A 22,330-nucleotide genomic window follows, 5' to 3' on the forward strand; every position below is an offset into this window, starting at 1 on the left:
TGGGAAAGATGAAGGGGAGAGTTTCTGTTGGAAGGAATGACACTGATCAAGATGCAATTTATAAGACTGGCATGTTTAATTGAAACCCCTTTCTACATTCACTTAAGCATTAAAAACTCTGATATTCTAGTTTACCTAAGTTTTCTAACCTTTCCTGGTAGATTCTAGAACTATGTTTTATGGTAGTGACTGATAAACTGTTTTTTTCTTATACTTAATAATATGATCCCATCAGCAAAGCTATGCAGGAATTCTCACTTGGTAACCACCAAGTATTCAACTACTGGGTATATTTGGTACTATCTAGCTAGATATTAAGTGGCTGTAGATATACTGGTATCTAATTGGAAGCCAGGTAATGCTGCTAAATGCCATCCTCCATACTGAAACTGTCTGTCAGTAATACAAACATGGAGAAAACCTTCAAAGTGAAATTGAAAACTCTCGGGCCAGACTGCCTTGAGGCAAATCTAACTCTAGGGTTGAAGGCATCACTCAGGTGTTAACAGCACAAGCCAATGAGCAAAAACAGGCTTCAGATAACAAGTTTGAGTCCTAGTCTCTCTGATCCAACCCTAACTCCAAAAATCCAACTCTATTTACCAGCAATGTTGCTGACCCTGGAGCAAGTTGATCTCTGTATCTCAAACTGGGACATAAGTACTTAAATCATAGACATGTAATTTAATAAACATTCATTTAAACCCTAGGCCTTGGGGCTGGGAAGGTGGCTCAGTGGCAGAGTGCTTGCCTTGCATGCATGAGGCCCTGATTTTGATTCCTCAGCACCACATAAACAGAAAAAGCTGGAAGTGGTGCTATGGCTCAAGTAGTAGAACATTACCCTTGAGCTGAAGAGTTGAGGGACAGTGCCCAGGCCCAAAGTTCAAGCCCTACGACCGATAAAAAATAAACAAATAAATTTAAAACCTTGGCCTTTATGACTCAGCATTCAATTCAGCTCTTAAAGAGGTATATAAATGATTTATTAAAAATGTCTGAGTGATTGACACCTGTTATTCTCAAGTTCACAACACTAAAAATTTGAAAAGCAGGTAAGTGTACATTGTACTCACATTTGATTCTTTGCTGCTTGCCTCTGAGCTTTTCTTTCTTTCCTTTTCTGATCTGGTGGCTTAGCAAAAACAATTTCAATATTTTCTCCCTCTAAGTCTTTGCCATTCATTTCTTCCATAGCCTTAAAAAAAAATCAGACTATCATCAATATTGAAGTCTTTTAGACAATTGATTCATAAAATTTAAATCACTAAAGTTGGAAAGATGATAGTTTCAGTGATATAAAAGTTGAACTGTGAGGTTTAACAATCCAGCACCTTCAACTACTTTTACTCAGAAAAGCAGCAAACTCGCTAAACTAAGGCCAATAAAGGTTTGCTTGAGTGGAATTTAGTACCTCTGTAGCCTCCAATTTCTAAAACATACTGATTCTATTATGACTAAAAATTGTTAGTCTAATTTAGATGCCTATGATTAATTCCACCACTTATTTACCTTGACAGCACCATCTCGCTCATCAAAATGAATGAAAGCATAATCTTTTAGTTTCTTCACTCGTTCCAGTTTCCCAAACTGACTAAATGCCTTTTCTAAAATCTCTTCTGTTACAGTATTGGCAAGGTTGCGTACAAACAGCACTTTTACCTGAAATAAAAAAACAAATTCCCTGTATATCTCCAGAGTTCCATTTGTAAGATGCAACCACCCCATCCTAACAAAGTTAACTTGAATCACAACCACTAGCAGAGTATCTGAAATATATTTAAACAAAAACTGTTTTCAAGTCCAATGGGTAAATTCCAAGAAAACTGCTCAAACACCTGAAACAGACACCTTATCAAAAAAGATACAAAACGCAAAAATGTTGAATACCCATCATTTATTACTAGGGAATAGAAAGTTAAAACAATAGTGAGGTAAACACTACATGTCTAATTTCCAAAATCAAAAAAAAAACCTAACACAAAACTAAGTTTGAGCCTGTAAAATCAGAAACTTTCACTGATTGGGGTGAGGGGAATGTAAAATGGAATAGCCCCTATAGAAGACAATTTGGGAACTTAACAAAACTACAGATATTCTTCCCTAGCCATCTGCTCCAGGTTTATTTGCCCAAAGGAGATGGAAATTTAGGCTCACATAAAACCTATACATAGATTTTATAATTGCCAAAATCAGAGGCAATCAAGATGTCCTCTGTACATGGACAAATAATCTATGACACACAGAATGAAGTATTTACCACTAAAACAAATTAGTTACAAAGCATCAAGACATAAGGAATCCTTGTGTGGGAAAAAAGCCAATGTGAAGAGTCTACTGTGTAATTCTGAAACTGACATTCTGAAAGGCAAAATTATTAGAGATGAGAGTTAGGGACAAACATGCAAAGCACAGATGACTTTTAGGAGATTAACACTACTACAACATTATAATGTTCACTTCAAGGCAAGCATGGTAACAAGTATCTGTAATACTATTAAGGAGACAGAGGCAGAAAGACAGAGTTGAAAACTAGCCTGAGCACAATTAGTGAGACCTTTTCTCAAAAATATAAAGTTAGGCACTGGTGGCATGCCTGTAATTCTAAATACTCAGTAAAGTTCAAAGGCAGCACAGGTGGGAAAGTCCATGAGTCTAATGGGAAGTGGGGTGTGGCTCAAAGTGGTAGAGCACTAGCCTTGAGCAGAAAGTGCTCAGGGATAGCACCCAGGCCCAGAGTTCAAGCCCACAACCGACAAAAAATAAATATAAAAAATAAAAAAAAGCTAGAGTAAATGCTTAGAGCACTTACCTAGCATGATTGAGACCCTGAGTTCAAACCGCATATATAAACCGTAAAAAAAGGAAGAGAAAGAAATAGGAAGTTTTAATAGTTTGGATCTTGAATATTCTCCAAGACCAATCAATGTCTTATGATCCTGGTCCTCAGTCCACAGCAATACTGGGTGGCAAAAGAACCTTTAGAGGCTGTAGCCTGCTAGTATAGAGTCTGATCATTGGGAATATGCAACTAAAGAGGACATAGATTAAGACTGCAGCACCTATTCTTCCTTTTCTCTTTTTGCTTCCTAGCTGCTAACAACCTAGCAAAAAGAAAGGCCCAGGAAGCCAAACAGCCAAGCAACCATGAACCTTTGGTTCACTATGTAAACCAAAACAAATTTTTCTTATGAGTTATCTCAAATATTTTGTTGGAATAGACATTTTAATTTGTTAAAATATTAAACATTTGCTTAAGGAAAAAAAGGTACACTAACAGTCAAGTCCAATGCAAGCTATTAAGACTTTCAGGTGTTTAATGTTGACTCTTCAATTTTAACAATGTGCTATTCTAGTATATTAGTTCAGAAGGGTAGGATAGCAGGGAGTAGAGCAAAGCATAGAAGAAATATATGTTGCAAACCTAAGATGCTTTAATAAAGTACTTAAAAGGTCAAAGACAATATTATATGCTTAGCAACTTTAAAAAAAAATTAATTAGGACCTGCTTCTAAAATCTTAAGAGATGGAAATACTTAAAGACTAATTAGGCCATCAAAACTGGAAGTATTCTCAGGTAGTAGAGGTCCAGAATTTAAGCCCTAGGACTGGCACACACACACACACAAAAAACAAAAACAGCTGATTAGGTTATGGGGGTGTCATGTCTTTTGCACAAGGTCCTGGTTCTTAATCTTTTTTTTTTAAGGTCCGGTGGTGGGGCCTGAACTCTGGGCCTGGGCGCTGTCCCTCAACTCTTCAGCTCAAGGCTAGCGCTCTACCACTTGAGCCACAGCGCCACTTCCGGCTTTTTTCTTTTTGCTTATGTGGTGCTGAGGAATCAAACCCAGGGCCTCAGGCATGCAAGGCAAGTGCTCTACCACTGAGCCACCTTCCCAGCCCACTGTTCTTAATCTTCAAAGTTTCTTGTTACAACTTTCAGCTAATTAACAGTGGCTCATACCTATCATCCTAGCTACTCAGGAGACAGATCTGAAACCAGCTGGCCAAAGTGATAGAGTACTAGCTTGAGTAAAAAAGCTCAGACCCTCAAGTTCAAGCCCCAGGACAAGTAACAGATAAAATATCTTGTTCTCCTAAACTGCTTGAATAGCATTTGAACTTGTTGATGTAAAGTGACCATCCTTTTTGGGTTTTTTTGTTTTTGTTTTTTGGTGCCAGTCATGGGGCCTGAACTCTAGGCTTGGGTCCTATCCCTCAGCTTTTCAGATGAAGGCTAGTGCTCTACCATTTGAGCCACAGTGCCACTTCTGGCTTTTTCTGTTTATGTGATGCTGAGGAATCGAACCCAGGGCCTCATGCATGCAAGGCAAGCACTCTACCACTGAGCCACCTTCCCAGCCCATGACTATCCCTAAGAGTTTTATAAACTAAAGAAAAAGAATCCTAAGTTAGCTTCCATCCTATAATAACAGCAACGTTTTAATTATATTGTTTTCCTAGTTCCCCTACCTCTAGATGTAAGTGAGCTAGTTGTATTTGATACTTGGCCTCTAGTAAAAGAGATCCTTAACAGATACCTACAATCTTCAAATGTAAGATTTTGACCTCAAGAGATATTTATTCTCACAGCATGTCTGAACTCACTGCTGAAACAGAATACCTAATAACAGCTGAACTACAATAGTTCTTCTCAGGCCAGTATAATTCATTATATTTAGAAGTAGGGCTATTATAAAAACCATGTAAGTGATTATCACCATACATAGACACTCCAATCACTTTTGGAATCTACATAAATATGAAGTAAAACATCTCATTAAAAATGGGCTAACTACCTCCTCATGATGCCCAAGTGTCCATGAATGAATTCTTGCATTTACTTTCCATGCACACATGTCTAACATATGACCCTAAGGTCTTGTGAATATTTCTCTCACATTCCTTCGAATACATGATTTAAAACAAAATATACAATTCACTTTAACGTTCTTTCTCATCCATCCCATCAACCCTTCAAAAAAATTTTTTAACTTAACTATCATTACCTTTGCCATTACTTCAGGATCGGGATCTTCTATAGGATCAGCCCATTCAACAGTTCCAACATTTCCCCAGACCTTGACTTTACCACTCATTAACCTACGCCTTGCCTGGGCAGCTGTTTTGTGATCTTCATATTCAAGAAAGCAAAAGCCTCTGTTTTTTTTCTTGTCATCCGGTTGGTGGTATAAAATGACATCTGTGAGACCCTCTGAAAGCAATTATTCCAAAGAAATTAAATAAACTCCAAATCAAATACAAAGAACTATTTTCCTAAAATAATATTTAAATATCGATATAAGAAAAAAAACAAAAACAAAAACACCCTCTTCCTAAGTAGCCACCTTTATAAAGGACTATCTTATAAAAAGGTTCAAAGCTGGTGTGTTAGCATGTCTATAATTCCAAGCACTTAAATGTACAAACCAGTTAGAGGACAGCCTGGGTTATACAATGAGACTATTTCAAAAAGTAAGGATGAAGGATGAATAGGAGTTACAAGTCACTTTTCTTCTCAAGTCTTCTCAATTTTTATAATATAGAAACCTATATGAACTATAGGTCAAACATGATTAGACCTTTTTATTATGTAATAGTAAAATGTATTTTCTGGCTTTCAATATCAATGGTTTATTTCAAAGAACAGCAAGAATACAAAGCTAAAAATTTCAAGTGTTCTTGGAGACTGGTAAGACATAATTTGCTAAACACTATAGGCAAAAATATCTTCCAACACAAGCAGCCTGTGAAGTTGGAACATGTTATAGAAGATATTTACAGTCCAAAGAAATTTAAACCATAGTAAAAATATAATAAAACCGGGCACCAGCTATAATCCTAACAACTCAGGGGGCTGAGACCTGAGGATCACAGTTCAAAGCCAGCCAGGGCAGGAAAGTCCATGAGACTCTTATCTCCAGAAAACCAGAAGTGGTGCTGTGGCTCAAGTGGTAGAGCTCTAGTCTTGAGCTGAAGAGCTGAGGGACAGCACCCAGGCCCAGAGTTCAAGCCCTATGACCGACACCCCCCCAAAAAAGCCAAAACCTTGTAGCATAAGATGCCAGTGGCTCACACCTGTAATACTAGTTTACTCAGGAGGCTGAGATCTGAGGATCACAATTCAAAGCCATCCAAGGCAGCAAAGTCTATGAGAGTCTTATCTCCAATAAACCACCAAAAAGCCAGAAGTAAAGCTATGGTTCAAGTGAAATGGCACTAGCCTTAAGCACTAAGAGACAGCATCCAGGCCCTGAGTTCAAGCCACCCATAAACAAAAAAGTTTTGTCGCTTCTAAACAAGTCCAACTTACCTGTTACTTTGCTAAATTCTTCAAGAATCTGTTCCTTGGTTTTACTCTTAGGAATAGAGCCCACAAAAAGCCTATTGTTGGCAACTGAGATGCAGACACCGATGTGTTTTCCAGAACGAATTTCATGATTATTATACTGAAAAGGAAATAAATTACACCATGTCTTAAAATTACTAATCAGGTAAAAGTATATTTATTATGGGAGGCAACAAATCACATATGTGAAATCAAAAGGGTTACCAAATTAAAATACCAACATGTGAGTTAAGCACTTTCATATTTTAAAAACTAAGAGGGGCTTGGGTGCTGGTGGTTCACACCTGTAATCATAGCTAATTCTCAGCAGAAGGCTAAGATCTGAGAATCCTGGTTCGAAGCTAGCTTGGGCTTAAAAAGTCAGTGAAACTCTTATCTCCAATTAACTACCAAAAAGCCAAAAGTGGAGCTGGGGCTCAAGTAGTAAAACACTAGCCTTCAGCACAGAATTTCTAAGACAGTACAGTGCCCAGGTTCAAGGTCCCAGATAAGCTCAAAAATAAAAAATAAAAATATTAAAGGAAGGCTGGGAATATAACTTAGTAGTGGAGTGCTTGCCTAGCATGCAGGAAGCTCTGGTTTCCATTCCATAAACAGAAGAAGCCAGAAGTAGCACTGTGGGTAAAGTGGCAGAATGCTAGCCTTGAGCAAAAGTTCAGGAACAGTGCCAAGGCCCTGAGTTCAAGGCCCAAGACTGGCACAAAAAAGGGGGGGGCTGGGAAGGTGGCTCAGTGGTAGAGCACTTGCATTGCATGCATGAGGCCCTGGGTTCGATTCCTCAGCACCACATAAGTAAAAAGAAAAAAAGCTGGAAGTGGCGCTGTGGCTCAAGTGGTAGAGAGCTAGCCTTGAGCTGAAGAGCTGAGGGACAGCGCCCAGGCCCAGAGTTCAGGCCCCACGACCAGACTCAAAAAAAAAAAAAAAAGAGGGGGGGAGAGTAACAATAGAAAAGGAAAAAAAATAGGAGATACAGTATAGTATAATAGAGAAGATGAATATGATCAAAGTACATTATACAAATGTATGGGAATGTCATAACAAAGACCCTAACTTTATACAATATGTACACTAATTAAAAGGCTAACTACAATCCTCATAAAAATGTATAAAAAACAAAGTAAATAAGCTCAAATGAAAAAGTTTGTTAAACCTTTTACATCTAGAATTTTTTATTTTTTTTGGGGGGGGGGTCCGGTCATGGGGCCTGAACTCTGGGCCTGGGCGTTGTCCCTCAGCTCTTCAGCTCAAGCTAGCGCTCTACTACTTGAGCCACAGCACCACCTCCAGCTTTTTTCTTTTTGCTTATGTGGTGCTGAGGAATGGAACCCAGGGCCTCATGCATGCAATGCAAGTGCTCTACCACTGAGCCACTTTCCCAGCCACTACATCTAGAATTTTTTTCCTTGTAGGTTGTGGGCTTGAATTCAGGGCCTGAGTGCTGTCCCTGAGCTTTATTGCTGAAGGCCAGTGCTCTACCATTTTTGAGCCACAATGCCAATCCTGCCAGGGCTGGCTTCAAACCACAATCCTTAGACCTCAGCTTCCTGAGAAGCTAGGATTACAGGCATGAGCCACAGACACGCAGCTACATTTAGGAATGTTGATAAATTAAGAAACTAGGTTTGTAACAACAGCTTTAAATTAAAAAAAAAACTATATAGAGGGCGTGGGGGCACAAACCTAATATCCCAGCACTCAAGAGGCTGACGTAGAGATCATGAGTTCCAAGCCAACCTAAGACTGTCTCAAAACAAAAACAAACCCTTCATGATTCCACAATACTTAAACCAGCTAACTCAAATGTAAGAGAAACTGATTTGAGAATAGCAATGTTTCTGCCTCCCTTTAAATCAGTACCTAAATCCTGTTTTACTATTTCTACTTCCTTTTGTAACAAGTTGCATTAAGATACTTTTTGGTTTGAAATAGCAAATCTAAAAACAAGCATTTTATCTACCCCTATACTTGTCCCTATTGTATTTTAATCAAGTATTCAATAAAACCATGAAAAAAGATAAGTACCAAAACAAATGTAAAATTACAGTAAATAGTAATTTCCAAGCATCATGTCCCATAATTTTATTTTAAGGAAAGCAAAAACAAAATGCAACTGGTCAGTGACAATCTACTATTCACATTATTTACAAACAAAAGTTCAAATGTTTCCAAGTTATGCAAAGTGGAGGTGTAGAATACCAGCTTTGAGCAGAAAAGTCCAAGAGCTCAAGCCCCTTATAGATGCCTAGGGGTCCTCCCCCCAAACTTTAATGTTGCAAGGAAAAGTGAATTATACAATTAAAAACACCCCAAAAATGTTCTGGCAGCAGTAATTACTGAACAATTCCCAAAACACTATGTCAAAAATCTATTTTACATAAGCATACAAGTGGAGCTATACAATTTAAAGAACTAATGTGTATTTCACAAAACTTAAAGAATGGGTTTAATGGCAGAAAGAAAAACCACACTCATTTCCAGTTCATGTAACATATTCAGCAAGTCAATTCTTCCCTACTCCTTTTTCATCTCTAGACAATCAACATCAACCGAAGTTCACACACTGTACTACCTGCGCAGAACCTTTTATACTTCCTACCTCTACTGGCTGAGCTCTCTGATAATCTAGTCCCCTACATTTGTAACAGAGAAACATGTAAACTTCCTACCATTCACATGGGATAGCCATCCACAGCAAATAATTATTTGAAAATATGAGTACTGAAGAGGTTGAAAAAATCCTATCATGAACTTTTAATTTCTCACTTTATATATATATATTCTATTTACAGGACTTTTCTCCATGAACCCTAAAATCTTTTATAAGTAGAAACACATTACCTAAAAATAGTGAGACTAGGGTTAAACCCATCACTGATGGGGTTACAGATGGGCAGATTGCACCTGAGTTTAATGTTTAAAAAAATTGCTTTGAAATATGTACCTTTTTTCATATGTAACAATGGCCTTCAATTTTTCTTTTCTTTTTTGCTAATCCTGGGGTTTGAACTGAGGGCCTGGGCACTGTCCCTGAGCTTCTTTTGCTCAAGGCTAGCATTCTACCATTTGAGCCACAGGGCTACCTCTGGTTTTCTCTGTTAATATGGTACTAAGGAATAGAACCCAGGGCTGTATACATGCTAGGCAAGCACTCTACCACTAAGCCACATTCCCAGCCCAAAGGCTTTCAATTTTATCATCTGATCTAACTCTTGAGAATAGATCAGCTGGTATGACTATTTCTTTCCTTCAGAATTCTTTTTTTTTGGGGGGGGGGGTCTGTCGTGGGGCTTGGGCGCAGTCCTTGCGCTCTTCAGCTCAAGGCGAGCGCTTTACCATTTGAGCCACAGCACCACTTCCGGTTTTCTAGTAGTTTATTGGAGATAAGAGTCTCACTGACTTTCCTTGCCCAGGCTGGTTTTGAACCATGATCCTCAGATCTCAGCCTCCTCAGTAAGCTAGACAGAGGTGAGCCACCGGCGCCCGGCCAGAATAATTTTCTAAATGTTCTTTCTAAGCACAGGAACAGCTACTCAAGAAAACACCTAACTTAACTGGGCACAGTGGCTAGCTATTTAGGAGGCTGAGATGTGAGGAACAGTTGCATAACAGCTTGGGCAGCTTCCTCTGAGACTCGTATCTCGAACTAACCACCAAAAGCTAGAATTAGAGGTGCATCTCAGGTAGTAGAACACTAGCCTTGAGCACAAAAACTCAGGCATAGTGTCCAAGCATGAGTTCAAGCAATAGAACAGGAATGGACAGACATGCACCATCCCCATCTGTCTTGTAACAAAAGTTTGAATTCTTGGGCCACATACACATACACACACCTCTACCTTGTAACTAATCTTGAATTCTTGATTACACTACAAAAACATTATTGAAAAACAAGCAAAATCGGAAACTGAGACTATAATTCCATCAAGGAACAAATTCAGAGACATACAGGGAAGACACTCCCTCTGAAATGTAGCCAATAATTCTGTCACCAACATTAATATTACTCCTAAGCAATGACTATTTCCACTATCTACTGAAAAAGAATTTCTTTCTTACCAACCCACTGTTACTCTGAACAGTAACATGAAGATTTTGCATGATTTATAAATAATGTAATTTAAGTAATTGACTTCATTAAAAGTAACTGAAGCTAGTGGTGGCTAGCCTTGAGCAAAAAGAAGCTTAGGGACAGTGTTCAGGCCCTAAGTTCAAGCCCCAGGAAAGACACACACAAAAAGAAAATCTAGAAACAAACATGAAGTAATCCATTATGGGCTGAACATGCATTTTGTATGTACATACTCTGTAATGCTTAATCTTCCTCAATCTAATTCCAATCTACCACCTTGTTTTAAGAGTGGTCCTTGTTTTAAGAGTGGTTCTAATTTAGGATCAATAAACATTACCTTTAAGAAACTGGCATTCTCGGGGCTGGGAAGGTGGCTCAGTGGTAGAGCACTTGCCTTGCATGCCTGAGGCCCTGGGTTCAATTCCTAAGCACCACATAAGCAAAAAGAAAAAAGCCGCAAGTGGCGCTGTGGCTCAAGTGGTAGAGCGCTAGCCTTGAGCTTAAGAGTTGAGGGACAGCGCCCAGGCCCAGAGTTCAGGCCGGACCCCCCCGCCAAAAAAAGAAACGCATTCTCAGCCAGGCGCCGGTGGCTCACGCCTGTAATCCTAGCTACTCAGGAGGCTGAGATCTGATGATCGAGGTTCAGAGCCAGCCAGGGCAGGAAAGTCTGTGAGACTCTTATCTCCAATAAACCACTAGTAAACTGGAAGTGGTGTGCTGTGGCTCAAGTGGTACAGCACTCGCCTTGAGCTGAAGAGGACAAGGACAGCGCCCAAGCCCAGAGTTCAAGCCCCACGACAGACCAAAAAAAAAAAAAGAAACTGGCATTCTCAAAGTTAAAAAATCTACCTTTCAAGCCCAGTGCCAAAAAATACAAATAATACAAAATACAAAAAATACAAAATAATAAAGGTGAATTCTAACCATTAATCAACAGTTTCAGAATTTTAAAATACCAAAAAGGATGAATGAATGAATATACCTACTGAACATTACTTTAATCTAGGCTCCTAAAGTTTAAGCCACTGTATCCTGCCCTTAGAAGAAACCAGTCACCAAATTCCTAGAAACCTGAAATGTCAGATTTGGAAACTGGATGCAGAAGAGGTTGCTCAGTCCTAACTCATCTCAGCAAAGCCAGTAGCCTCACATGCTTGTTCACATTAAGTATTTCATATTCAAAAGACTTTTTTTGAGTATATGTGCCAGTTACGGGTCTTGAAAAACTCAAAGAATTTGGACACTTTCCTGTCCCTGAGCTTTTTCTCTACCACTTGAGCCATAGCTCCACCTCCAGCGTTTTGATGGTTGAGTATCATGATCTCTCCTGCCCCAGCTGGCTTGAACCACAATCCTCACATCTCAGCCTTTTGAGTAACTATGATTACAGATGTGAACCACTGGCACCTGGCTCTTTATACTCACAATTATTACCCTAAGAACTATAGGGTAAGTCTATTTCTAGTAAATCTATTTCTAAATGAAAGCACTGCATGCAAAGTTCGGCAGACTCAGCTGTTCTCTATGCTTTACTCATCCTTGCTTCCCTGATAAAGGCGAACTAAAGCACCTCCAAGAGACTGACACACTGTTCCACATATAAATAACACAATATTGGTAGATATAGATGTAGACTAATACTTCTAATTTTTCACTCTGGATATCATATACCTCTATTACATGTAGTCTATGGTACCTTGTCTATCTGGCAACTATACCATATAGACAACTCACACCACAGCTTATTATTAAATTACCTGTATGCAGGATTTGACTTCCGTCGAGTCCACCTTGTAAGATGTTAACTCTTGCCTAGAATACTAAAATCTTTTCACACCCTATAAACATCACTGCATACAGACCAAACATTTCACTCGTAGTCCATTTATATCCTCATTTACTTCACTACAATTTTAAAAGCTACAGCATATACCACTAGTAACAACTTCTCTTTCTATCACTACCACCTGTCTCTTGGCCTTTGTTTTCTTCATCCAAGCATCTTTTATTCTTCATTTACATCCCACCAAGGCTAACAATAACAGCATTATAAACTTCTGGCACTTAAAACTTTATTATCTTCAACTTGTTTCCACAAAACACTTTCCAGCTAGACTCACCATGCTGCTGGAATCTTCTCATAAAACCTTTCTCTACCAACCCTAACCCAAAGCAACCTATGCCTTCTTTATCCTTTTCACCATATGCTTACACTTTAATTCAGTTAGCCTCTCTACATAAACTCTCTAGTCAAGAACGTTTTGTCAAGCATGCTGAGTATTTACCCAACTGCTATTAAAATATTTATTAGCTGCATTCATCAAAATGGTTGTATATGTATTATGGTGACATATACAACCACTTTCGTGAATAACCAGTACTTACTAAATTTAAACTTGAGAGGAGCCAGAGTAGTGGCACCTATCTATAATCCTAGCACTAGGGAGACTGAATCATGAGGTTAGCATGAGCTACATAGTAAGATTCCACATTACAAAAAAGTTATTGCAAGCCTTCAGTGTGCTTGAGTCTGCTGTGACTCCTGCATTCCTACAGTGCTTGCCAGAACAGTTTTGAAACGGTTTTGCCCTGTTCCATCCAGAGCAAGGTTATAGAAATTTCAGACAATTGAAAAAACAAAAGAGAAAAAAAGTTAATAAAATATTAACTGTCAATGTGCAAGTAGAAATCCCCATTTAGGGCTGGGAAGGTGTCTCAGTGGTAGAGTGCTTGCCTTGCATGCATGAGGTCCTGGGTTTGATTCCTCAGCACCACTTAAGCAAAAAGAAAACAAGCCGGAAGTGGTGCTGTGGCTCAAGTGGTAGAGCGCTAGCCTTGAGCTGAAGAGCTGAGGGACAGCGCCCAGGCCCAGAGTTCAGGCCCCACGACCGGACCCCCCCCCAAAAATAGAAAGAAAAAGAAATCCCCATTTATTGCAAAAAATTGGGGGAGGGGGTGCCAGGGTTGGTCATGGGGCCTAAACTCTGGGCCTGGGCGCTGTCCCTCAGCTCTTCAGCTCATGGCTAGTGCTCTACCACTTGAGCCATAACACCACTTCTAGCTTTTTCTGCTTTTGTGGTGCTGAGGAATGGAACTTGGGGCCTCATGCATACAAGGCAAGCAAGCACTCTACCACTGAGCTACCTTCCCAGTCCCTTATTGCAATTTTTTGTGTGCCAATCCTAGGGCTTGAATTCAGGGCCTGGGTACTATCCATGAGCTTTTTTGCTCAACTCTACAAATTTAAGCTACAATTTTGCTTCTGGCTTCGATATTTTATTAGAGATAGTAATCTCCCAAACTTTCCTGCCAGAGTTCGCTTCAAACCACAGTGATCAGATCTCAGCCTCCTAAGTAGCTGAGACTGCAGGTGTGAGCTACTAGCATCAAGCTTTATTCCGGCTGTTAGTAACAGGCACTATTAATATTTTCACCAAGACACCATTGACCCAGGGTTCAAAGTCAACAATATACCACACACACACACACACACACACAAATTGCCTGCCCTTTATTTGGACAATCTACAGATCACATACCTTCCAATATCCCCTAGTGAGATAAGGATGAAAGTACCCTCTGCTATTAATTTAACCCTTCTGAGTCATTCACAATATTACTGCAAATAAAGACTAGAAAACCAAGCCGGGCGCTGGTGGCTCACATCTGTAATTCCAGCTACTCAGGAGGCTGAGATCTGAGGATCGTAGTTCAAAGCCAGCGGGGGGGGGGGGGGGGGGGGGGGGGTGGGGGGGAGTCTGTGAAACTCTTATCTCCAATAAACCACCAGAAACCAGAAGTGGCGCTGTAGCTCAAGTGGCACAGCGCTAGACTTGAGCTGAAATGCTGACAGTGCCCAGGCCCAGAGTTCAAGCCCCCAAAGACTAGAAAACCTAGCTAGGTGCCAGTGTTTCATACCCATAATCCTAGCTACTCAGGAAGCTGAATCCGAGGATTGAGGTTCAAAACCAGCCCAGATAGCAAAATCTAATTATCACTAAGTGGAGCTTTGCCTCAAGTAGTAGAGCACTAGCCTTGAACAAAAAAAGCTCAGTTCAAACCTGAGGATTGAAGCACCCAAAAAAAAAAAAAAAAAAGATTAGAAAAACCTTTGAGCACCAGGTGCCAGTAGCTCATGTCTATAATCCTAGCTACTCAGGAGGCTGATATCTGAGGATCACAGTTCAAAGCCACCCAGGCAGGAAAGTCCATGAAACAGTCATCTCCAATTAACCACCAGAAACCAGAAAGTAGCAAGGTAGTTCAATATGGTAGAGGGGCTAGCCTTGAGCAAAAAGAACTCAGAGACAGAGCTCCGGGTGAGTTCAAGCAACAAAGAAAACCTTGAGATATCTAGAAATACTATGTTTGCATAACAAATGGAAGTCTTTAGATGGACACGCAGAAGGAACTACTTAGTGGCAATATTTTAAAGGTTAGTGACTAGAGGGGTAGGGAGTTGGGGAGCTCCTAATTATAATAAGAAACTTATTTAACTTCTGAAGTCAAATAAAATTCAAGTTCATCAGCGCACAACCTTTTATTTTTTTAGGGTCAGTTGTGGGGCTTGAACTCTGAGCCTGCGTGCTGTCCCTGGGCTCTTCAACTCAAGGCTAGTGCTCTATCATTTGAGCTGCAGCAAGATGTTAACTTACAGAAGGCCTTAGAAGATCTGACTGATGAGAATAAGTAACAACTAGGTTACTTTCAAAGTATATTGAAAAAACAGACGTGGGGCCTGGCAAGCATATAAGAGCACTTGTCACAAACTTGAGGCCAAATTCAATCCCCAGTACCACCCAAAAAAAAAAAAAAATGTATAAAAACAAGATGAGAAGGTTGTCAAGATGGAAATGGCCACAGATTGCTTGCTTATCTGAAGGACAAAAAAAGGCTAGAAGAGTAAGGGAGGAGGAGGAACTTATTTAGTAGTTTTTGCCTTTTTTTTTTTTTTTTGGGTAGGTCTTAGGGCTGAACTCTGGGCCCAGACACTGTCCCTGAGCCCTTCAACTGAAGACTATCGCTTTACCACTTCAACCACAGTGCCAATTCTGGTTTTCTGGTGGCTTATTGGAGATAAGTCTCATGGACTTTCCTGCCCGGGCTGGCTTTGAACTGTGATCCTCACAGTAGCTAGGATTACAGGCATGAGCCACTGGTGGCCGGCTTTAGTAGTCACTTTTCAGTAGTTTAAATAACACAAATGTTATACTAGATTACACTGGTAACAATGATATAAGTGATAGATGCTACAAAATACCCTAGAGAGCTGGGATGTAGTTCAGTGGCAAAGCGCTTGCCTAGCAAGTGCAACGTCCTGGGTTTGATCCCCAGTACCAAAAAAGAAAAGACAAAAAAAAATACAGTTATAAAAACAAACAAACAAAATACCCTAGAAATACAGGGATAACTTACTTCATGAGCTCCTTTTAAACTACTAAATTTAAGAAATTATAACCTTAAATTTTTAACAAAACCCACTAAAGCTGGGAAGGTGGCTCAGTGGTAGAGCACTTGCCTTGCATGCCAGAGGCCCTGGGTTCGATTCCTCAGCACCACATAAGCAAAAAGAAAAAAAAGCCGGAAGTGGCGCTGTGGCTCAAGTGGCAGAGCGCTAGCCTTGAGCTGAAGAGCTGAGGGACAGCGCCCAGGCCCAGAGTTCAGGCCCCACGCCCAGACAAAAAAAAAAAAAAAAACCACTAAAGCTAGAGAAACCTGGTATCACACTAAAACTGTGGTATTTGGCCTCATACAGGTCACCAGTCTATTTATAGAATAATTCCACTTACCTGAAATAAAAAATTCAGAGAATTTAAAGGTAATAATTTAGTACCCAGCCCCTACCTCTCAAATAAGCACCAGTAATCACTTTTTCACAAGTTCACAAGTAAAACCTTGCTTCCTTAGTAAAATTACCATCATGTGGAGATGGTTTTATTTTTTTGAGGATTCAAGGCTGGCTTTGAAATTTTGATCTTCTGCCTTACTCTTGAGTAAATACAGGCATATGCCATCATACCTGGCTGAGATGGATTTTTTTCATTCCCCAGAATACATGACAGATGTTTGGCTGGAAACAGTGTCATCTAAGAAACCTGCAGTTGTTTCTAACTTCATGCGTCTTCTTCAGCTTTTATCATCAATTAACCCACTTTATAGGTAATCCACATAGAAATTTGCAAACCTATAATAGTTTTTAATCTAGGAGAACAAATCATTGTTGAATCAATATCAAGAAAATACCCAACTACCTAACCTCTCTACCTAATATTCAAGATACTCAAATTAAAAAGTATTTTAAAACCTTGTCTGACCTATGAATGATGCAAAAAAGGCATTTTTTTAAACATTTGGTTATACATAACCAGAATGGCACTCCAATTCATCTTTGAGGGCTGGGAATATGGCTTAGTGGTAGAGTGCTTGCCTAGCATGCATGAAGTCCTGGGTTTGATTCCGCAGTACCATATAAACAAAAAAAGCCAGATGTGGCACTGTGGCTCAAGTGGTAGAGCACACTAGCCTTGAGCAAAAAGCTCAGGGACAGTGTGCCCAGGCCCTGAGTTCAAGCCCCATGACAGGCAAAAAATAAAAAATAAAACTTTGATCCTTGAGACAAGAACCAGTAGCTAATCCTACTCAAGAGGCTAAGATCTGAGGATGATGGCTCACAGCCAAACTGAGCAGAAAGTCCTCCAGACTCTCCAATTAACCACTTAAGGAAAAAAAAAAAACAACAACAACAAACAAAAAAAAACAGCTGTAAATAAAACTGTAGCTCAACTGGTAGAGCATCAACCTTCAGTGAAAAAGCTAAGGGACAGCACTCAGGCCCTGAACTCTAGCATGATCACAAGAGCTTGCGCATGTATATACGTATACACACGTATACACACACACACACAAAATCTTAAGAGTTGAAACTAAAAATATAGTATCTTAAGATATAATGCTGACAGTGAGTTTATAAAGTATGCTCCTTTGATAAGGGAAAGAAACAATCATGTCCAAAGTCATTCTTTTCATTTCCATTAAAGTAAATTTCCCAAATCCTACTCATAAAAAAAGAATTTAGGGAGGTGGGGGGAATGTATTAGCCTAATTCATTTCACTGTATTTATACCATTAACAATCAAAGAACTTTTTAAAATGTACCAAAATGCAAAGCCTAATATTCATCAGGTAATAAATAAATGTAAGTCCTTATGTAAGGACATAATTACAAAAGAAAAATCCAGAAAGCAATCTAGTGAAAGTGGAGAACAGGGCTGGGAAGGTGGCTCAGTGGTAGAGCTCTTGCCTTGCATGCATGAGGCCATGGGTTCGATTCCTCAGTACCACATAAGCAGAAAAGAAAAAAACCAGAAGTAATGCTGTGGCTCAAGTGGTAGAGTGCTAGCCTTGAGCTGAAGAGCTGAGGGACAGCGTCCAGGCCCAGAGTTCAGGCCCCATGACCGGACCAAAAAAAAAAGTGGAGGACAACAGTTCCTTAACCAATCAAAACAGTAAACATCTATCTTTTGGAAGTTTCTGCATTGAAGTTAAATTATATTAATAAAGTCATAAATAGGGTTTTATACATTAGTGAGACTATTAACACTGAATAGTGATATAATTTTGGGTTGCAATCTGTGAAGCAAAGACAACTATTCAAAGTAAAACATGCCATAGTCTAATTAACTGGCACTCAAAATGTTACTAGTGTGCTATTGCTATTTAGTCTTCTTCCTTACTATAAGGCTTTCTAAAATCTCTTAGATCTAGTGAGAATGTATTGTCACTAGTACTATATTAATAATTACTTAAGACTACAATATCAATGTAATCTAATGATTCTCTTTTTTGCCAGTTATGGGACTTGAACTCAGCACCTGAGCACTGTCCCTGAGCTTTTGCTCAAGGCTAGACCTCTACCACTTGAGCCACAGCACCACTTTGACTTTTTTTGTGTATTTGGTACTGAGGAATCAAACCCAGGGCTTCATGCATGCTAGGCAAGCACTACCACTAAGCCACCTTCCCAGCCTCCTGTCTGAAAGCTAGGCACCAGTGGCTCACACCTGTAATCCTAGCTACTCAGGAGGCAGATATCTCAGGCTCATGGCTCAAAGCCAGCCTATGAAGGAAAATCTGTGAGACTCTTATCACTAATAAACTACTCAAACAAGATAGAAGTGGGAAGCTTGGCACTGGTGGCTTATGCCTGTAGTTCTAGCTACTCAGGAGGCTGAGATCTGAGGATTGCGGTTCTAAGCCAGCCAGGGCAGAAAAAGCCATGAGACTCCTATCTCCAATAAACCATTCAGAAAACTGTGACTGAAGCGCTAAGAACGCTAGCCTTGAGCTGAAGAGGTGAGGGACAGTGCCCAAGACGAGTTCAAATCCCAGGACCGACCAAAAACAAAAAAGATTGAAGTGGAATTGTGGCTCAAGTGGTAGAGCGCTAGCCTTGAACAAAAAGAAGCTCAAGGACAGACCTAGAGTTCAAGCCCCAGGACCTGCAAAAACAAAACAAAACACACACAAAAAAAACAGCTGCTTGCTGGTTGTTCAAAAACAAAAAATAAAAAAACTGAAATGGTAGAGCGCTGAAGAGCTCAGAGACAGCACCCAAGACAGACTGGATTCAAGCCCCATGACCAACCAAAAAGAAACACAGAAAACTGCAACTTTTTATTCCTACCTACATATCTATCTTTATCTATAGATACGTATATATATATTTAACAAATGATTACCAAGTATGACTTTCTAGAATTCAAATCCTTCATTACATCTGACTCGTAACTTTTGTGCCAGTATTGCAGTTGACTTAAGGCCTTGGTTAACTGGAGCTAAAAGTCTATGGACTTCCCTGCCCTGCTAGTCTCACACACCAGGATCCTCTAATCTCAGCTTCCAGAGTATTGAGTACTGGTGTGAGCTACCAATACCTGGCTTCAATTTTTTATTTCCCCCTTTTGGTGTCTGTAACAGGATGCTTAAACTCAAGACCTGGGCTCTGTTCTAATACTCTACCACTTGAGCCACAGCTCCACTTACAGTTTTGGTGATTAATTGGAAATAAAGAGTCTCACAGACTTTCCTTCCCCAGTGGTTTTCAAAATATGATCCTTAGATCGCAGCCTCCTAAGATTATAGGTGTGAGCTACTGTATCCAGCTGAATATTAAAGTTTTGACTGAAAAGTCAGGCGCCGGTGGCTCGTGCCTGTAATACTAGTCACTCAGGAGGCTGAGATCTGAGAATCATGGTTCAAAGCCAGCCCAGGTAGGAAAGCCTGTGAGACTCTTATCTCCATAAACCACTAGAAAACTGGAAGTGGCACTGTGGCTCAAGCGGTAGAGCACTTGCCTTGAGCTGAAGAGCACAGGGACAGCACCCAGGCCCAGAGTTCAAGCCCCATAACTGACCAAAAAAAAAGTTTAGACTGCTCAAATGTTATCCAACTAACTTAGCAATTAATCACTCTATACACAGCTATTTCCCTTCTGAAATAGGAAGCGTTTTGAGGAAAAAGCCAGCCAAGATCCTGAAAGTACCTAAATTCCTAAATGCTCTTTAAAGGCATTTACTCTTTCAAGAAGTAGATTTTTCTGATGCTAACCCTGCATGTTCTAAATACACAGACAGACAGATCTTAGTGGATGATTTGAGAAATACGGAATGGCAGTTTACTTTTCTCCTTAGCATTTGCCTTCAAGGGCAATACAGGTTGAGTACCCCAAATCTGAACACTCATATAAGAAGTTTTATTTTATACTTTGAAGGATTCCAACTCTGGATTACAGATACTCAACCCTAAATCCTATATAGAAACCTCAAATCCAAAATGTGAAAATACTTCTAGTCCCATTTTTTTAATTTTTTTTTTTGGGGGGGAAGGTTGGTCATGGTGCCTGAACTCTGGGCTTGGGCACTATCCCTCAGCACTTCAGCTCAAGGCAAGTGCTCTACCACTTGAGCTAGAGTGCCACTTCCGGTTTGCTAGTGGTTTGTTGGAGATAAGAGTCTCAGACTTTTCTGCCCTGGCTGGCTTTGAACCGTGATTCTCAGATCTCAGCCTCCTGAGTAGCTAGGATTACAGGCGTGAGCCACTAGTGCTGGCTCCACATTTGTTTTTTTAATGAGGGGGACAGTACTGGGGAGTTTTGTTGTTCTTTTTTGCCAGTCCTGGGGCTTGAAAATCAGGGTCTCCAATCTGTCTAAGCCTCTCCATGCTCAAGGCTAATGCTCTACCACTCAAGCCACAGCACCACTTCCAGTTTTTTGAGTAGTTTATTAGAGATAAGTGTCCATAGACTTTCCTGCCCAGGCTGGCTATGAACTATGATCCTCAAATCTCAGCCTCCTGAGTAGTTAACTACTATTACAGTAATGAGCCACCAGTGCTCATTCAGAACTGGATTTTGAACTCCAAGTCTATTTTCTTGGCTTATACTTGAGCCACACCTCTAGCTGATATTTTTGTTGGCTACTTCTTTTGTAGACGGAGTATGGAGCACTTTTTTTTGTCTATCGTGGGGCTTGAACTCTGGGCCTGGGCACTTTCCCTGAGCTCTTCTTCAGCTCAAGGCAAGCACTCTACCACTTGAACCACAGCGCCACTTCTAGTTTTCTGGTGTTTATGGGAGACAAGAGTTTCACGACTTTCCTAGTCAGGCTAGCTTTGAATTGTGATCCTCAGATGTCAGCCTCCTGAGTAGCTAGGCATGAGCCACCAGCACCCGGCTGGAGTATTTTTCTACCCAAGACAGTCTTGAACCATGATCCTCCGTACCTGGGACTCCTGAATAGCTAGGATGGCATGTAAGTGTCATTGTGTGGCTGGTCCCAAGTGATTTTTGGTGACACTCATAATACTGCAAATATAATGGCAAGAGAAAAATTGTGATGAAGTCAGCCCAAAGATTTTAAGTGTGCTTAGAATTACAAGTTTCTTTGTGGATAGTGGAGATGAAGCCCTAGACAAAGGTAGAAAAATATTGGGCTGGGAAGGTGGCTCAGTGGTAGAGCGCTTGCCTTGCATGCATGAGGCCCTGGGTTCGATTCCTCAGCACCACATAAGCAGAAAAAAAAGGCTGTAAGTGGCGCTGTGGCTCAAGTGGTAGAGCACTAGCCTTGAGCTGAAGAGCTGAGGGACAGTGCCCAGGCCCATTGTTCAAGCCCCACGACCAGATCCAAAAAAAAAAAAGAAAAAAGGTAGGGCTGGGAAGGTGGCTCAGTGGTAGAGCGCTTGCTTTGCATGCATGAGGCCCTGGGTTCGATTCCTCAGCACCACATAAGCAAAAAGAAAAAAGCCGGAAAGCACTAGCCTTGAGCTGAAGAGCTGAGGGATAGCACCCACGCCCAGAGTTCAGGCCCCACGACCGGATCCAAAAACAAAAAAAAAAAGGTAGGGAAATATCACACCACTCAGCTACATTCTCAACCTTTGTTGCTCAGAATGACCCACAACATAGGTAAAGCTAGTTAGGCACAGCAGTTCATGCCTGTAATCCCAACCAATGGGAGATGAAGATCAAAAGGATCTTAGTTTGAGACCAGTCTAGGTAAACCTCTTCCCCCATCTGGAACCAAGTCAGGTGCAGTGGTTCTGGCTACTAGGCTAGATTTTTTTTTTTGGGGGGGGCCTGAACTCTGAGCCTGGGCACTGTCCCTCAGCACTTCAGCTCAAGGCTAGGGCTCTAAGAGTTGAGCCACAGCGCCACTTCCGGCTTTTTTTCTTTTTGTTTATGTGGTGCTGGGGAATCGAACCCAGGGCCTCATGCATGCAAGACAAACGCTTTCCCACTGAGCCCTTCCCAGCCCCTAGGCTAGATATTTTAATACAAGGATAGCCACAGGCAAAATGTAAGACACTCCAAAAAATAACTCAAGAAAAAAAATATTGAGGGCCTGAACTAGATTATG

At 40.5% G+C, this 22,330-nt stretch overlaps 1 protein-coding gene across 5 annotated transcripts in view; it reads right to left on the minus strand.

The window, feature by feature from the left end:
• The window catches only part of Syncrip (synaptotagmin binding, cytoplasmic RNA interacting protein), a 37,629-nt gene that overhangs the window by 8,166 nt on the left and 7,133 nt on the right, over window positions 1-22,330 (minus strand). For all 5 annotated transcript variants that reach the window (XM_013032863.1, XM_013032862.1, XM_013032865.1 and 2 more), the window contains 4 exons: window positions 6,314-6,449; window positions 5,010-5,215; window positions 1,513-1,662; window positions 1,077-1,198 (listed from right to left, as the gene is read on the minus strand). In XM_013032863.1, the coding sequence (XP_012888317.1) occupies window positions 1,077-1,198; window positions 1,513-1,662; window positions 5,010-5,215; window positions 6,314-6,449 (614 nt within the window). The remainder of the gene's footprint in view (window positions 1-1,076; window positions 1,199-1,512; window positions 1,663-5,009; window positions 5,216-6,313; window positions 6,450-22,330) is intronic.

The sequence above is a fragment of the Dipodomys ordii genome, unplaced genomic scaffold, assembly GCF_000151885.1.
Source record: "Dipodomys ordii isolate 6190 unplaced genomic scaffold, Dord_2.0 Scaffold158, whole genome shotgun sequence".
In the NCBI taxonomy this organism is placed as follows: domain Eukaryota; kingdom Metazoa; phylum Chordata; class Mammalia; order Rodentia; family Heteromyidae; genus Dipodomys; species Dipodomys ordii.